Raw genomic sequence first — 15,732 nt, forward strand, 5'->3', positions numbered from 1 at the left:
ACGTTTGGTATTTTCACTATTTTTTATTCTGGCTGTTCTAATAGATGTGTAGTGGTATCTCATCGTGATTTGCTCATTTCCCTGATAGCTAACCATGTTGAACATCTTTTCATACGCTCATTTGCTAACCATATATCCTCTTTGGTGAAATGTCTGTTGACCTCTTTTGTCTAATTTCCAATTGCATTGTTTGTCTTTGTTACCATTGGGTTTTGAAAGTTCTTTATATATTCTATTTAGATACAAGTCCTGTCTCAGATATAGGTTTGAAAATATACTCACCCCATCTGTAGCTTGTCTTTTCAGTCCTTTAACTGGTTCTTTTTCATAGAGAGAAGTGAATTTTAATAAAGTCCAATTTATTTTTTTTCTTTTATGGATTGTGCATTTCATGTCTGGTTCTAGCCCACTGTCCTGAAGATTTCCCCATGTCTAAGTTGTAAAAGTTTTATAGTTTTACAGTTTATATTTAAACCCACAATCTACATCAATTCACTGAACAATGAACCAGTCTTACATCCTTGGAATAAAACCCACTTGGTCACACCAGATAGTTGTTTATATGTTGTTGGATTTATTTTGTTGAGGACTATACATTCTATATTTTGAGGAATACTGGTCTATAATTTTCTGTCCTATTTTTAGGTTTTGGGATCAGGGTGATACTAGCCTAATAAAATGAGCTGTGAAGTGTTTCCTCTTCTTCTATTTTCAGGAAGAGACTGTGTAGAATTCACGTTACTCTTATCTCTTTATTCTTGATGTTCCAGATCCTTTTGCCATTTCCTTTCTGCTTGAAGAACCACCTGTAGTCTTTCAGGGTCTGGTAGAAACAAATTCTCTTAGCTTTTTCCTTCATCTGAGACTGCTTTGATTGTACCTTCATTTTTGATGAATCTTTCACTGAGTATAGAACTCTGAGTTGACAGTTACTTTCCTTCAGCACTTGAAAAAGTGTGCCATTTCGTCTAGCTTCCATGGTTTCTAATGTGAGATCTCCTGTCATTTGAATCATTGTTCCCCTCAAGGTAATAGTTCATTTCTCTCTAGCTGCTTTCAAGATTCTCTCTCTTTACTTCCAGTTTGATTTTAAAATATTGTAAAATTGTAGTAAAATACACATAAAATTTATCTGAGGCAGTTTTAGTGCACAGTTCAACATGTTAAGAATATTTACATTGTGTAACCAATCTCCAGAATTTTTTCATCTTGTAATATTGAAACTGTATACCCATTAAACAACTTCTCATTTCCAAAGGTTTGATTTTGATGTGTCTGGGTGTGAAGTACTTTGGGTTTATATTGTTTAGGATTCAGTTTCTTGACTCTAAAGGCTTGCATCTTTTGCCAAATTGGGAATATTGCAGTCATTATTTCTTCAGGTCCACATTTTGCTTTCTGAGACTTTGATGACATGTCCCCCAGGCCCCTAAGGCTCTCTTCATATTTTTTCAATTTACTTTTTTCTGTTGTTCAGAGTGGGTAATTTCTATTGGTCTATCTTCATTTTTGTAACTCCTGTCATCTCCATTCCTCTGTCAATCCCATGTAAGTTTATTTGTTATTGTAGTTTTCAGTTCTAAAATTTCCATTTTCTGCTTTATGTCTTTTATTTCTTTTCTGAGACTAATACTTCATTTGTTTTAAATGTATTTATGATTGTTCAGGGAAGGATTTTTATGGTGGCTGCTTTAAAATCCTTGTTAGACTGGTATCTGTTGACTATTTTTTCATTTGTGTTGTATTTTCCTGGGTCTTAGTGTAAGTGTCTTCCATTGTGTAATGCACATTTTGGAGATTACAAGATTCTGTATCCCATTTAATCTTTTTTTAGCAGGCTGTCCACCAGTTGAGATGTAGTGTGAGGGCAGGATGAGTGTGTATGTTCAACTTCCTGCTGGGCTCCACCAACATCACCCTGGCAAAAGTGGAACAATGAGTCACACTGCTTTTTTGCCAGATGGGTGAGATGCCAAGTTCAGCTCTACCCTTGGTCCCAGCGAAAGTGGGACACCAACCTGTACCACCTCATTGCCTCTGTGTAGGGGTGTAAGTTCAGCTCTCTGACAGACCCTACTGACAACAGGGGGGACAGCAGCACAGGGCTGACTCACAATGCTTTGTTGCTGTAAGGTAGAGTGGAAAGCTCAGTTCCCCGAAGGGCTCCATTAACAACTGGGGAGGAGAGAGGGGAAATGGAGTGCTAAGTGACCCTGCCATCTACGGCTTTGTTCTACCTTGTAGATGCCAGATGGGAGTGGAAGCTCGGCTCCCCAGTGGGTGCCACTGACATCACGGAGGGGAAAGCACTGTTAACTAGCCCACATCCAACCATCTTGTTCTGCTTTGTTGATGTTGGGTGAGGGTGGAGGCTCAGCTCCTCACTGGCACAGAGTGGGGGAAGGCTTAGTGGAGACTAGCCCTGCCTTACACTACCTCGGTAAGTCTCATTGCTTCCAGGTTGGAGTGAAGGCTCAACTGGCTGCTGGACCCTACAGAAAGCACCATCTCCTTCTGTAGGGGGTAGGATGAGGCGGATGAGGAAAGATCAGGTCCCTGATCTCCCTGCCAAAACCACCCAGCAGAGGGAATCAAAGTGTTGTCTGCTTTTGCTATGCAGGGAATGGGAGGCCTGGTCCCTGATTTACCCAGCCAACACTAGTGGGTGGGGGAATCTGGGCAACTGTCACTTGCTTCCTTGGGGTAAGGTGTTTCTCTGTTGATACCTGGCTACAGTAGGGTGGATAGTGCAAAAAAAAAAGTTTACTATTGTAAGGCTACCCTTTCCCCAGTCATCTAGCTAAAGAGAACAGGCTTTTCTTGGGGCCCATTTTGTCTGTACCTATTGGTGATTTTAGGTTAGAGGCTTTTATAGCAGCCAATTCAGGATATATGAGACAATAAGAAAACCCAGAGAATTATTTGTTATCATGCCTTGAGTTCTGAAATCTGTGGGCGTCTGCCTTCTTGTTTCCACCTTTCAGGGTATTCCTGTGCTTGTGTGTTGGGTTATGTTTGAGGTGTTTTAGTTGTAAAGGAGGACCTCGGAGGAGTAGGGCTCCTTTACCTTGGCAGAACCAGATGGTTCTTGCTCTATTTCTCTCTCTCTTTCTCTGTATGTGTGTGCATGTGTGTTAGAAGTAACTTTATTGGGTGTTGAGAGTAAAAATTTTTATTTTCTAGTTTTCTACATTATGGTTAAAAATGCACTATGGAAACTACTATAAAATTATAGATCAAAATTTTGCCCTCAAGATCCAATTACATTTATTTATATCATTCCTGGCTAATTTAGTTTGCTTCATGTTTTTCAACTGTCTGCCTACCTCAGTACTTTAGATTACAATGTTCCAAAGGAAAGAATTCTATTTCATTCATCATCACCTAGTACTATGCTATGCACTCTCAGAACAGCCAGGGGAGAAAGATCACTTTAAAACTCATTTATGAGCTCTTCTTTTCAACAATCCAAGAGAAATCTTATGGTTAACTTGCCTGTGACATTTATCTCTTTAAGTAACCCTCTCCCCCTTACTGCTATCAGCATCCATTGTGATATTGCTCTTGAATTATACCAAAAGCCAACAGGAACTTGAAGAAAAGGAGGCAAACATGGATTTCATTGTGCATTTTTACTTCTTTGAATAAAATACCTATATATTCCACTTGAAAGAAATGAGTTCTTGAAAAGAATTCATTGATCTGTTAACTCATATTTAATTCCAGATATCCTTGACCTTTTTTTGAAGGTTTAAAAAAATTTTTTAAAAGATTTTATTTACTTATTCTTAGAGAGAAGGGAAGGGAGGGAGAAAGAGATGGAGAGAAACATCAATGTGTGGTTTCCTCTATTGCGCCCCCTACTGGGGACTAGGCCTGCAACCCAAGCATGTGCCCTGACTGGGAATCAAACTGGTGACCCTTTGGTTCACAGGCCAGCACTCAATCCACTAAGCCAACACCAGCCAGGGCTAGACCTTTTGTTTTGATTGACCTTCAATTAATATATGTATTGTTGCATTAAATAACTATAAAATAGTATAACAAAACCGAGGAGACTATAATAAAAATAATACTGTATATTTTACTGTATAAATTACTGTATATTAAATGTACAGTAAAACATTACTGTGTATCTTGTGCAGTAATATTATGTACCTGTATATTACTGCTTCAATCTTTGTTTTCTTTCTATAATTTTCTATAATTAACCTTCAATTCTTTGTTGTGTTCCTTTAGGACTCTGCTTTGGCTGGGAAAGGGGTGTCCCACGTGATGAAGTATCCTAAGGTACTTCCATAGAATATGGCACTCTATTAACCCAGTTGAAAAATCACTGTACTAGGAAGAGCTTTGTATTTATCACATCTAAAAGTGAAGAAATCTTTTCAAAGCACAAACTGAAACTAAATTTTCTGAGAACTATGTACATAACATAGTTAAGGATCTTCTATATCAGCATTAGAACGAAACTCAATTTAAGCCCCCAAATCAGTAACATAGTAACTCAAGAGTTAATTATGTATACAAGCAGACAATAAGCACATGAAAAGATCCTTAACACCCATAGTCACTAAGAAAATGCAAATTATAAGCAATAATGAGATACCATTTCACACACACTAGGATGGCTATAATGAAAAGGACAATAACAAGTGTTGGTGAGGATGTAGAGAAATTAGAACACTCATATACTGCTGGTAAGAATGTAAAATGATACAAGCAAGTTGGAAACAATTTGTCAGTTTTTCAAAATGTTAAATGTATACTTACCACATGACAAAGCAATTCCATTCCTAGGTATATACCCAAGAGAACTGAAAACATATGATCACACAAAAACTTGCATACAAATGTTCACAGCAATATTATTCTTCATAGCCAAAAAGTGGAAACAACGTAAATGTCCATTAACTGATGAGTGGATAAACAAATGTGGTATATCCATACAATGGAATATTACTCAGCCATAAAAAGGAATCATTAATACATACTATAACATGAATGAACTTTGAAAACATGCTAAACGAATGATGTCAGACACAAAAGACACACATTGTATGATCCCATTAATATGAAATGTCAAGAATAGGCAAATCTACAGAGACAGAACGCAGGTTTTTGGGTGCCAAGGGTTGGGGGAAGGAGGAATAGGGAGTGACTGTTAATGAGCATGAAATTTATTTTGGGGGTGATAAAAATGTTGTGTAATTAAATAGTAGTGATGATTGCACAACCTTGTGAATATACTAAACACCACTGAATTGTATACTTTACGAGGGTGAGTTTTGTGGTATGTAAATCATCTCAATTTTTAAAAAGATTAAATGGCTATTTGACCTATGTTTAAAACCCCCCCCAAAAAGAAACGCCAATGACTTTATAACTTTTCTTTAAATTTCCTTTTCTTATACTATAACAAGACAATTGGCAACTTTTTCAGGTTGAGCCAGATGCTGTTTTTTTGGCACTTTAAGGGAGTGTCAAATAGATTTTTCTGAAAAGAAGAGGCAAATATAAAGAGGTAATGGTTTAATACACTGCAAAAAAAAAAACAGAGCATAGTAACTCAGCATACACGTAGGCACTTTTGTATGGAGAGCTGTTAAGTAACATCCAAGCAGTTCCCCTTTTCCAAATACCATAGTTTTTGTTTCAACTGTTCATTTGTAAGATAACTGTTTAGAAATCTCAAAACATTTTCCCATACAGTGTCACACATGTTGCTTCTCAGGCCAGCTCACAAAAGCCTATTTAACCTACACTGTATTTGGAGAATACTGATTTTATTTTTCTGACTCTACCTATACATTCCCATAAAAATATCTGCTCACACAAATGACCTGGAACTTCTCTCCTCTGTAGGAGATTTCATCTAGACTGAATAACTCAACTTAAGCAGGGCAATCTAGTGGAAAGCCAATGGAATTCACAATCTGTGAGACTTGGGTCTGAATTCTGCCTCCTCCACTTACTAGCTATGCAGCCATGATCAAGTTACTTAATCCCTGTAGGCTTTAGTTTCCTCATCAGTAAGTTTGGGAATAATTGTGTCTACCTCAATCAAATGGGTATACGAAAGTGTGTCGTCAGAGAAGCCATTCAGTATATCTTAGTCTCTGAGATGTATCAATCCTCCTTTCCAGTGTTAATATAGCACAGTATAGTGAACAATGCAACATATTTTGGTGTTATCATTGGAATGAGAAATGTCACTAAAACTAGTGAAATTGTACAAAGTGCAGAATGGTGATTTGAGGGGTATGTACCACCTAGCAGGGCTTATCAAAATCTTCAGGGTAGGAGAGAGAGACAAAACAAAACTGATTAATCCTCAATTTGAAAATGTACATTAACTATATTTTCCATTTAAAAAAGCTTTAGCTTATTAATTTTAATATATAAATAATAGAAGATAGAGTTGAAAAACACCAGTGTAGGAAAAAAAGGTTCAATTTGTATTAATCCTGTAACCTAGAACTATGCTGTTCAATATATTAGCCAATAGCCACAGGCGACTCTTTAAATTTAAATTAATTAAAAACAAATTTAAAATCCAGTTTCTCAGCCACACTAGCCACATTTCAAGTGCTCAATAGCCACATGTGGCTAGTGGCTGCTCAACAATGCCAATCTAGAAGTTTAAAAAAAATTTTAAGTGTATCTTTCCTGTTATTTTATATGGTTTTCAGGAAGACACCTTTGCCCCTAAATGTGAAGAAGTTAAATAAGAGTCTGGTAACTGAGGTTTTTGATGTAGGTCCTACAAGATTTCTGGAGTGAAGGTTTCTCCCAAAACGCTGCACCTGTGATGCACTTCAATCTATTAATGTCAAAATGATCTTTTGCTTCAGGCTATCATTTGACATCTGCTCCTATCATATATCAAATGACTGAACCAAGTTTCCTATGACAAGCTTTATGGACCAAAGGATTAGAGGCCAAGCTCTCAGAAATCTAGATGACCAGGTCAAATTTGAAGATGAGATCATCATCACATGTCAGATTATAAAAATCAATTTACATGGTGTATACAATATATTTTGTTTTTAAGGTATGTAAGACACCATGGATATATTAGTTAATATGGGAAATCTGATTTGTTATGTATTGCTGTGATTCTATTTATATTAGCAAAGAAAAAGAATGACAGGAAATATAAAAGCATTCTGGATTTACACATAAGTGTAGGGTATCTAATATTTAGGAAACTAGCACTATTTCATGAACTCCTCCACCTCCCCAAAAAACAACCTAAAAGACAACATGGAGACCTGACTCCAGGTGGGGGAATAGGCTAGCTTTTGGTCTTCTAGCTGCTTGTTTTTCAGTTCCTTCACATTCCTTCATAGCTGACACTTTCAAGAGAGGAAAGTAAATAGGCAGACTAGGTAATACCAGTAATTGGGCCATTTTTTAATGATCTGTTGAAAATGGCTACATCAAAATATCATTAACTCTAGCTATCTGTTTTCTAGTAACTGCAAGTTAGAAGCAATTAATTAAAAAAAAAAAAAAAAGAATAGACCCTGGCTGGTGTGGCTCACTGGATTGAGCACGGGTTGCAAACCAGAAGTTCAATAACCAGTCTAGGACACATGCCTGCATTGCAGGCCAGGTCCCCAGCAGAGGGCATGCAAGAGGCAACCACACATTTATGTTTCTCTTCCCCTCTTTCTCCCTCCCTTCCCTTCTCTCTAAAAATAAATAAAATCTTTTTTAAAAATGGGAGAAGCAGGCAGATTGACAGTAGCATAAAGTTGTAAATGATAAAAGAAAGTCTTTAAAAACTATGAATATTAGACATAAGTTTCAGAGCAAGTCAATGTAAGGGCCATTTAGCAGGGGCAATTAGTTTGATATTTAAGATAGAAGGTGACCATTAATTTTCAGAACATTGAATTTAAAAGTTTACATTATTTTAAATTTTCAGTTCACTATTAAGATGGAAAATTGTTGTACAATTTACAAAAATTTCAATTTAAAATGAAACAAAAACTTTTGACAGCTAAAGAAAAAAGCTTGATACAGTCAAATAAACACAGCGGCTCATTTCCAGGCAATACTGGATCGTGTTACTGTACTTACTGGACTTTCCAAAACTGTGTTCTGCAATGCATTTGTGTCTTTTGAGACTTTATACTGTCTCAGAAAAAAGAGGGGTTCTGACATCAGATCTCAAATGCTGGGGCTATATCCTTTTTGCAGATTTATCAGGTACAACATCATCTTAAAAATTCTAAGAAGTTATGCATTTAAAGACATTGGTCAAATCTTGTTTAACTCCACAGTTCCCAAAGTTAATTGATTATGCCACGCTCCTTTGTTTCTTTTTAAGGTGGGGGGGGGGTGGGGCGCAGAGATGGTTGTTGGGTCACCAATATGCTTTTAACATTTCCAGAGACTTTTTGGTTAAAAATATTGGCTCTGGCTGGTGTGGCTCAGTGGCTGAATGCCGACCTGAGAATCAAAGGGTTACTGGTTTGATTCCCAGTCCAGGGCACACACCTGGGTTGCTGGCCACATCCCCAGTAGGGGGTGTGCAAAAGGCAACCACACATTGATGTTTCTCTCCCCCTCTCTCTAAAAATAAATAAATAAAATCTTTTAAAAAATGAAATATTATAAGTACTACTTAAAGTTCCTTATATAGCAAATACCACATAACAGATCAAATCCAAAGGATTATATTTCTAAACAGGAAAATCCAGTTACTCATGGCATTCAAAGAAACAAAACAAATGTGTGTAGAATAATGAAGAAGTAGGTATAACATATCAATTTCTGCTCCTAAAAATGAAATTAACAGAAAATTGATTAAAAAAATTAAAAGCTGTGCACATATTTTCTGTTGGTATGTTTTAGACAGTAAGTCAAAATTCAACCTATTGGTGCTATATATTGAGTTTATCTGCTTCTTCAGGGACACACTTTCTTCAAGAGGTTGACAGACAGGATATACCACATTTCATTGATCAGAAGACATCATTATGTGTAAGATAACACTATTATCTCATGTATCACTAAGGAAAAAGTCTACTCCTAATCAATGATATGCCATGGATTGTAAGACACCTTCCAATGTGAACAATGTTGAAATGTGAACATACTTTCCTTTCTTCCTTCTTCCAAACATATTCTTCAAAATGTTTTTTTAATCTGTTTTCTCTCTTTAAAAACAATATCAAACCCTGATCAGTGTGGCTCAGTTGGTTGGGCATCATCTGGCAAAGCGAAAGGTCTCTGGTTCAATTCCTGGTCAGGGCACATGCCTGTGTTACAGGTCCGTCCCAGGTCCTTGCAAGTAGGAGAGGCAGCCCATCTATGTTTCTCTCCTTCTTTCTCCCTCCCTTTCCCTCTCTCTAAAAATAAATAAGTAAAATCTTAAAAAAAAAGAACAATATTGAAGAGGGTAACAATATAAAAGAAGGACAAGATTTAAGAGATTTCTGTTCACCTTATTCTTACACAATTATACTCGGATATCATAATAGCTCTGTTTAAATAGATCAAACAAATCTTTTTTTCAATCGTCACCTGAGGAGGACATGCTTCTTGATTTTGGGGGGGGGGGGAGAGAGGGAGGGAGGGAGGGAGGGAGGAAGAGAGAGAGAGAGAGAAAGAGAGAGAGAGAGAGAGAGAGAGAGAGAGAGAGAGCGAGAGCGAGAGAGAGAGAGCGAGAGAGCGATATCACATCCTCAGTTGCCTCTAGTATGTGCCTTTACCAGGGACCAACCCACAACCTAGGCATGTGCCCTGACTGGGAATCTGGAATCGAACTGCAATATTTTGGTTTACCAGACTGCGCCACACCGGCCAATTGTTTTTAATTGTTCTTAATTCTGGAGGAAAAAAAAAGCAAAACTTCCTCAGAGATGATTCATTATAACTATTACGTATTAAACACTTAAACCATGTACTGAACCAAGTGCTTTTCATTTAGTTCTCACCACAACCCCATGAGGTAGATATTATTTTCATCCCTAGTTTACAGACTAGGATGTTGAAGCATGGAGACATTAAAAAACTTGCATAAGATCACAAAGTTATTAAGTGGCAGAGCCAGGACTCAAACCCAGGTGTTTATGACTCCAAAGCTATGTTCTTTAACTCTTTGCCATGCATCCAAATTATCCCACAAAATGCCTTCCAAATTTTAAGGAGATAAGTAAAGTTGAAATAATTTAACTGCTAGTAACTAACGTATTTGCTTAAAATAAGCCAAATGTATTACATAATAGTGATGTTCTATATGTATACATTTTATCCTGAATCTCTACAAAATGCATTATATTTGTGTTACTTTTGTTAACACATTTTACTTAACAATTTAGATTATTAGTTGTTTTACCTTTGCTTTTATGCTATTTTGTATTATACCGATAAATCAGAATATCTGAGATCTGATAATGTTCCAGATAAATGATAGAGGAAACTGTATCAACTCTGAAAGGGAGAGGGCATCTAATGCCAAGATTTAAAATATAGTTCCTTGTTTTGTCTTTTTATTATGTGAATTGGGGAATACTCGTTATCTACCAAAGCACATATACACCTAGGCACTATCACACTCATGTATTACCGATAAAAGACCACCAAGATGTCACTATTATGCACTGTGATCTGAACCACTGGGTCTAAAGCATCTGGTCTGCACTGGTAAACCGGGCCACTTGATGTCACCCATCATTCCCAGTTTGGCTGATCACATGTCCCTGAGCATGGAACTTTAGAGCAAATCTTGTCAATGACCACAATGGTATGAATTTTTTAGTGGATGATAAATTTTTAAAAAATCTTTAGAACGATTTTTCTGCAATTCAGACTTCTGATAAATGATCTGCTATAATTTTGGTCATTCTATAATTTAGTAAATGTCATATCCTTGGTCAAGAGTACACATCCCAATTATGCCACTCTTATCTATTATAAAATAGATAATACTCATTATGATTTCCAGAAACATACTAAAGAAAAGGCAAAGTCTGCCTATACTTGTTTTTTAAATAGATAAGTTTATCTCTTTCTCTTAAAGTTTAAATGTACCAAAGAAGTTTCACATTTTGGATCAACCCTATTAGTATTAGATCAAGCTGCCAAACTAAAGCAAACTTTCCTAATTTTAGTTTAACAAAGACTGACATCCTATATTATAATCACTGAAAACAATGAAGTGTTGAGTAATGTGTCACAGTTACTCGACAGTTGACATGTAACAATACCTGTCCTCTCCTCAGATCTTCACTTGGGGGAAAGAAAAAAACCTGAAAGGTGGTAAAAATGAAACAGGAAAAGGAAAAGAAACTTAATAAAACATGTTTTTTTGCAAAATCAATGACCATACTTTAAGAGAATGTTTTCCCCTAGAAAATAGGAAATCTAATACTGATATGGTAGAAATACTGTAGAAGTCAATACAATCTTTGAGGTTAAAAATGGCTGTACAACCACTGAAGATGTTTTCCAACACACAGGTCTCATTTTTATAAGGAAAATATGTAGTTACTATTTTTTCAATGCATTATGGATAGTTGTTATGTAAAGGAATTCAAGGTGGCTATTTTTATTTTTGAAAACTGTTCATATTTAGCTCTACTATCATTTATCCTTACTCTACTAAAACTTTCCAAAACAGGTATCACTTTAGGTCAGGCTTATGATTTAGTAAATATTGTCCCTGACAGCAGTGGCAAGTAATTTGTAGAACAAAATAGCCACAATTCTTTAAAATCCATCTCCTAAACAATCAAATATTAAAAAAAAACTTATCACCTTTAAATAACTCCTTAAAGAGTTCCGAATTCACCTGGAGTATTTAGGAAGCTATTTTGTTTTTACTCTTGACTCTCAGTATAGTACTTCCTTTATTATCCTAAATTTGCTTCTTTAAACATCAGCCTTATTCTAGCCTATCATGTTCTGACCCATGTTTTGAGTTCAACCACAAGGGTTTTTGTTTTGTTTTGAGTACCATGAGACCTATGTGAGGTTTTGAAGCAGGAAGGCCCTCTAAAGGAATCAAGAAACTGCCTGTAATTTTGGTGAGGTACTCAGGTGTGTTCAAGTTGTTCGTATTTCAACCTAAGATTAAAATAAGAACAGAGATAAGACTGATAATCACCGATTTCCTGACCTTCATAATTCATTCAGTGGACATCTACTGGATCCACAATATGTATATGCCAGGCACTATGTTAAATGCTGAGGATGCAGAGAAAAAAAGTTTCTGCTTTCAAGAGTTGGTTGAGAACAACCCTGAAATCTTTTAGCCTGGAGAGAAAAATTTTGATTATCTACTCAAGTAAATGACTATTTAAAAAAATAATTTTAGTCTGGTAAAATACAATTACTCTCTGCTAAGAATTTGCTGGGGAGGAAATATTAGTAGGCATAATAATTAGGTCCAACATGAGACTTCTGAATGAAAATTCTCAACCTTTTCCTTACTAGCTTCAATGTTTCAAATTTTTATTAGAAGCAATTTACTTGAAACAGTTGAACTATCAAAGGCAACAAAGTATTTAAAGGCTATTTGTTAAAATCTAGTTTTAATAAATCTAGGCAATGCTGGCTCTGTTTGCCATAACTTACGCCAGAATATCAAGAAAATTCTTTCAAAATGGCAAATTGTGTAATGCTACCTGCCAGGCTCTGGAAACCATGACAGTAACTGAAATAACTAGGCTTTAACAAATGAGACTTATAATAGGTACTGTAATTGTTTCTGAAAAAATACATGACCTCCAACTACTGCCTTATTTATTTATACCATGAATTTTTCCACAAAGGATTTGAAGCAGCTACTCTCATATAAAGCAAAGCACATGAATTATATCCACCTGGCTTTGAATTATGGCTCTGCCATTTACTATTTATAATATTTGTGCCCTTCTGAGATTGTTTCTTAATCTGGGGTCCATAATCCTACTTTCTTGGGTTATAGGAAGGATAAAATGAAATAGCATGTAACATAGTGTCTGGCATATAGTAAGTCAGTCCTAAAGAAATATCAGCTTTGTGCCTTCCTTGTCCAAATGTATGATATATAGAAAAAGGATAAGATGGAATTTTAAATGTTTTTTTTTACACATTGATATGTGCCAAGCAGAAATGTGGACTGATTATGAGTTGCAAATGTTAACATTTGCATCTAAAAATCAGGCTGAGAGCAAATTAAAATTCTCTCCACAGGGTCAGCACTTTTGAGAACATATTAACCTTTTAGATATATTGCTTAATGAAAAAAATTTCAGAGGGAAAAAAGGTTAACAGAGCCCCTGAATACTATTTTTTCACACTATCTATTCAAAGAATGATTTAACATTCTAAATTTGATTTTCTTATAAAAGATTTAGAGTATTAATCTGGCTAACATAATTTTAAATTAAATTCTCGTAATTATGCCAGTCTTAAAAGCATGAATTCCTTTTTTAAAAAACATTCGGAACACATATCGACGTCTTTCCTATTAAAGAACAGCATTTAGTTCAGGGTTTTAAAATGCGATCCAAGTCGCAAAATACCAAGTACCAATCCTAAGCACTATTACAACTCTACTTGCGTTGAGCAGAGCAAGTAAACAATTCATACAGCAGTGGAAGTGACTAGGGAAAAAATTGAAAAGCGATATGAACTGATCCCTCTCCCCTTCCCCACCATCATTCCCTGAACATTAAGTCCCGCATCTCAGATCAAACTGAGCCTCGGTCTTAACTGACGTAACCAGTAACCCTATCCACCGCTCACACTGCGGAGGCCGGCAGGGCAGCGGCTGCCGCCAAGTACACCACTCATCAGAGCCTGCCCCATTCCACCCCCGCGTTTCAGTCATGCTTTCCAGAAATGGGGTCACTCACACAGTAACTATTACACACACGCAGCCTATCATCCTGTAATCCCCCAAAGTCCGCTGCGGGGATAGAAGACAGCAAAAAGTCAAAAAGGAAGAATCACAGACGCGCCACCATCAGGAACTCATTTTCCACTCCGGAGAGGAGCGCGGATGCCCTGGAATGGGTCTTGTCTGGGTTATTTTCGCAGACCCCGAGTTGATTCTGGGACGGGGTCGGCGGTGAAATGCTCAGTGCTACGGTGTGTCCGGGGAAATTCTATTTTGTCCTGTCTGGGTATCTTTGGGTTTTTGGTATTGGGGAGGGTGTCTCGGGGACGGTCACCAGATCTCGGGCAAGGAAAACCAGAAAGCCTTTTACGGCGGCTGCTAAGCTCCTTGAATATCACCCTCTCACCTCCACGGTCAGGAAACTCAAGTTAAACTCGCAGGAACAGGGTCCTCCAGCTCAGCGACCTCAGAAACGCGGGAGGGGGCGGTGAGGACCTCAGGTTTCCACTTTCTCCTTTGCAGCAGCAGAAACCGCTGCAGCAGATGGGGGAGGCAAAAACCTTTGGCTGTCCTGCACCCCTTACCCGAAACCCCCTCAGGTCGCCAACTCTGCCCTGGGCGGTTCCTGCCCCCGCGCGCTCATCTCCCCGCAGCAACCCCGTTCCCGGGCCGGACTCAAGAGTCTCTGCTCCCCAGTGAACCCAATCCACATCTCTCACTCATCTCCCAAAGCCACCAGGGTCCACCGAAGACCCTAACCTCAGGGCCAAACTTCTCAACTCCTCGCAAAACCCCGCTCCGCCTCCCGCTTCCCCCACGCAAACTTGATTAAATCGGCTTCTTGCAAAGCCCCAGCACCCACTACATACCCCACGCGCCACCACACCACAGCCCCCCAAGCGAGGGAGGGGAGGGGATGGTGAGTGCAATAGAAGGGCAAACGGCCCAATCCCAACTACCCGAACCGGAATCCCGGAGCGAGGATACACGCGAGCGGCAGAAGGGGTCGAGTGGCCAGCTCTGGGGAGGAGAGCCAGCCCGCGGGGTAGAGGGGAGGGGGCGCGCCGGCCCCGGCCGCTCGGCTGCACTCACCTCTGCGCTGTCCGACGGGCTCTCCACAGCCATCTTCTGCCACGGGTCCGCCAGCTGCGCCAGCGGCATCTTCCCCCCCGGCCCGCCGCCTTCACCGCCTCCTCCCTCCCCGCCCGCCCCGCGGCCGGCCCCACTCAGTCGCCGCCCGAGCCCCACGGCAGCGGCGGCAGTGGCGGCAACAGCGGCGGCGGCAGCAGCGACTGCCCGGGAGAGGGCTCGGCGTAGACACCGACCCGCGAACACCGCGCGCCCAGTTGGAGACGCCCGCGCGCCAAGCGAGAGCCTCGCGCCGCTGCCCGGCACCGGGTCTCGCCCCTTTCTTCCTCTCCTCCTTCCGCCGCGGGGACTACAGCTCCGCCCCCCGCCGCCGGTTCCCGCGCCCGCACCCAGCAGAACAGCAGCCAGCAGCCGCCGCGCGCTCCCCGACTTCCGCTCACAACATGGCGCCTAAGCGGTACCTGTCTCTCAGAGCAGGGTTCTGCCGCCGCCGCCACCGCGCGCGCACCCGGGGCGGGGCTTGGGGAGACACGCCCCCGCCACCAGGCTTTGCTCCACCCTCCCTCCTCGCCCCAGCCTCAGCTTCTGGGCCTCGCCTACTTTCAGGAAGGGCGAGCCCCAGAGATCTGGGGGCGTCGGCGAGAGGCGGGGGCAAAGAAAAGGGGGAAAGGCAGGAGGGGGGAAAGGCTGGGAGCCTTTAATTGCTTTGGGTCCGAGCAGGTCGGAGGCTCCATGAGGATGTAAAGAACAGTGGTCCCCGCCCAGCTGGGGAGGGAGATGGGCAAGGCTCAGGGGGCGCAGTC

At 39.7% G+C, this 15,732-nt stretch overlaps 1 protein-coding gene across 4 annotated transcripts in view; it reads right to left on the minus strand.

The window, feature by feature from the left end:
- Positions 1–15,374, minus strand: part of RPS6KA3 (ribosomal protein S6 kinase A3) — a 111,584-nt gene extending 96,210 nt beyond the window's left edge. For 2 of the 4 annotated variants that reach the window (XM_028523339.2, XM_028523340.2), the window contains exon 1: positions 14,933–15,372. Coding sequence is in view for 1 of the 4 variants with exons in the window: in XM_028523338.2 (XP_028379139.1) it covers positions 14,933–15,001 (69 nt within the window). In the remaining 3 variants the exon portion in view is untranslated. Of the gene's footprint in view, positions 1–14,932 lie in introns of all 4 variants that reach the window. The other 2 variants (XM_028523338.2, XM_028523342.2) reach the window with 2 other exon arrangements.
- Between the last annotated feature and the right edge of the window lie 358 nt (positions 15,375–15,732).

This window comes from Phyllostomus discolor, chromosome X (assembly GCF_004126475.2).
Source record: "Phyllostomus discolor isolate MPI-MPIP mPhyDis1 chromosome X, mPhyDis1.pri.v3, whole genome shotgun sequence".
Taxonomy (NCBI): domain Eukaryota; kingdom Metazoa; phylum Chordata; class Mammalia; order Chiroptera; family Phyllostomidae; genus Phyllostomus; species Phyllostomus discolor.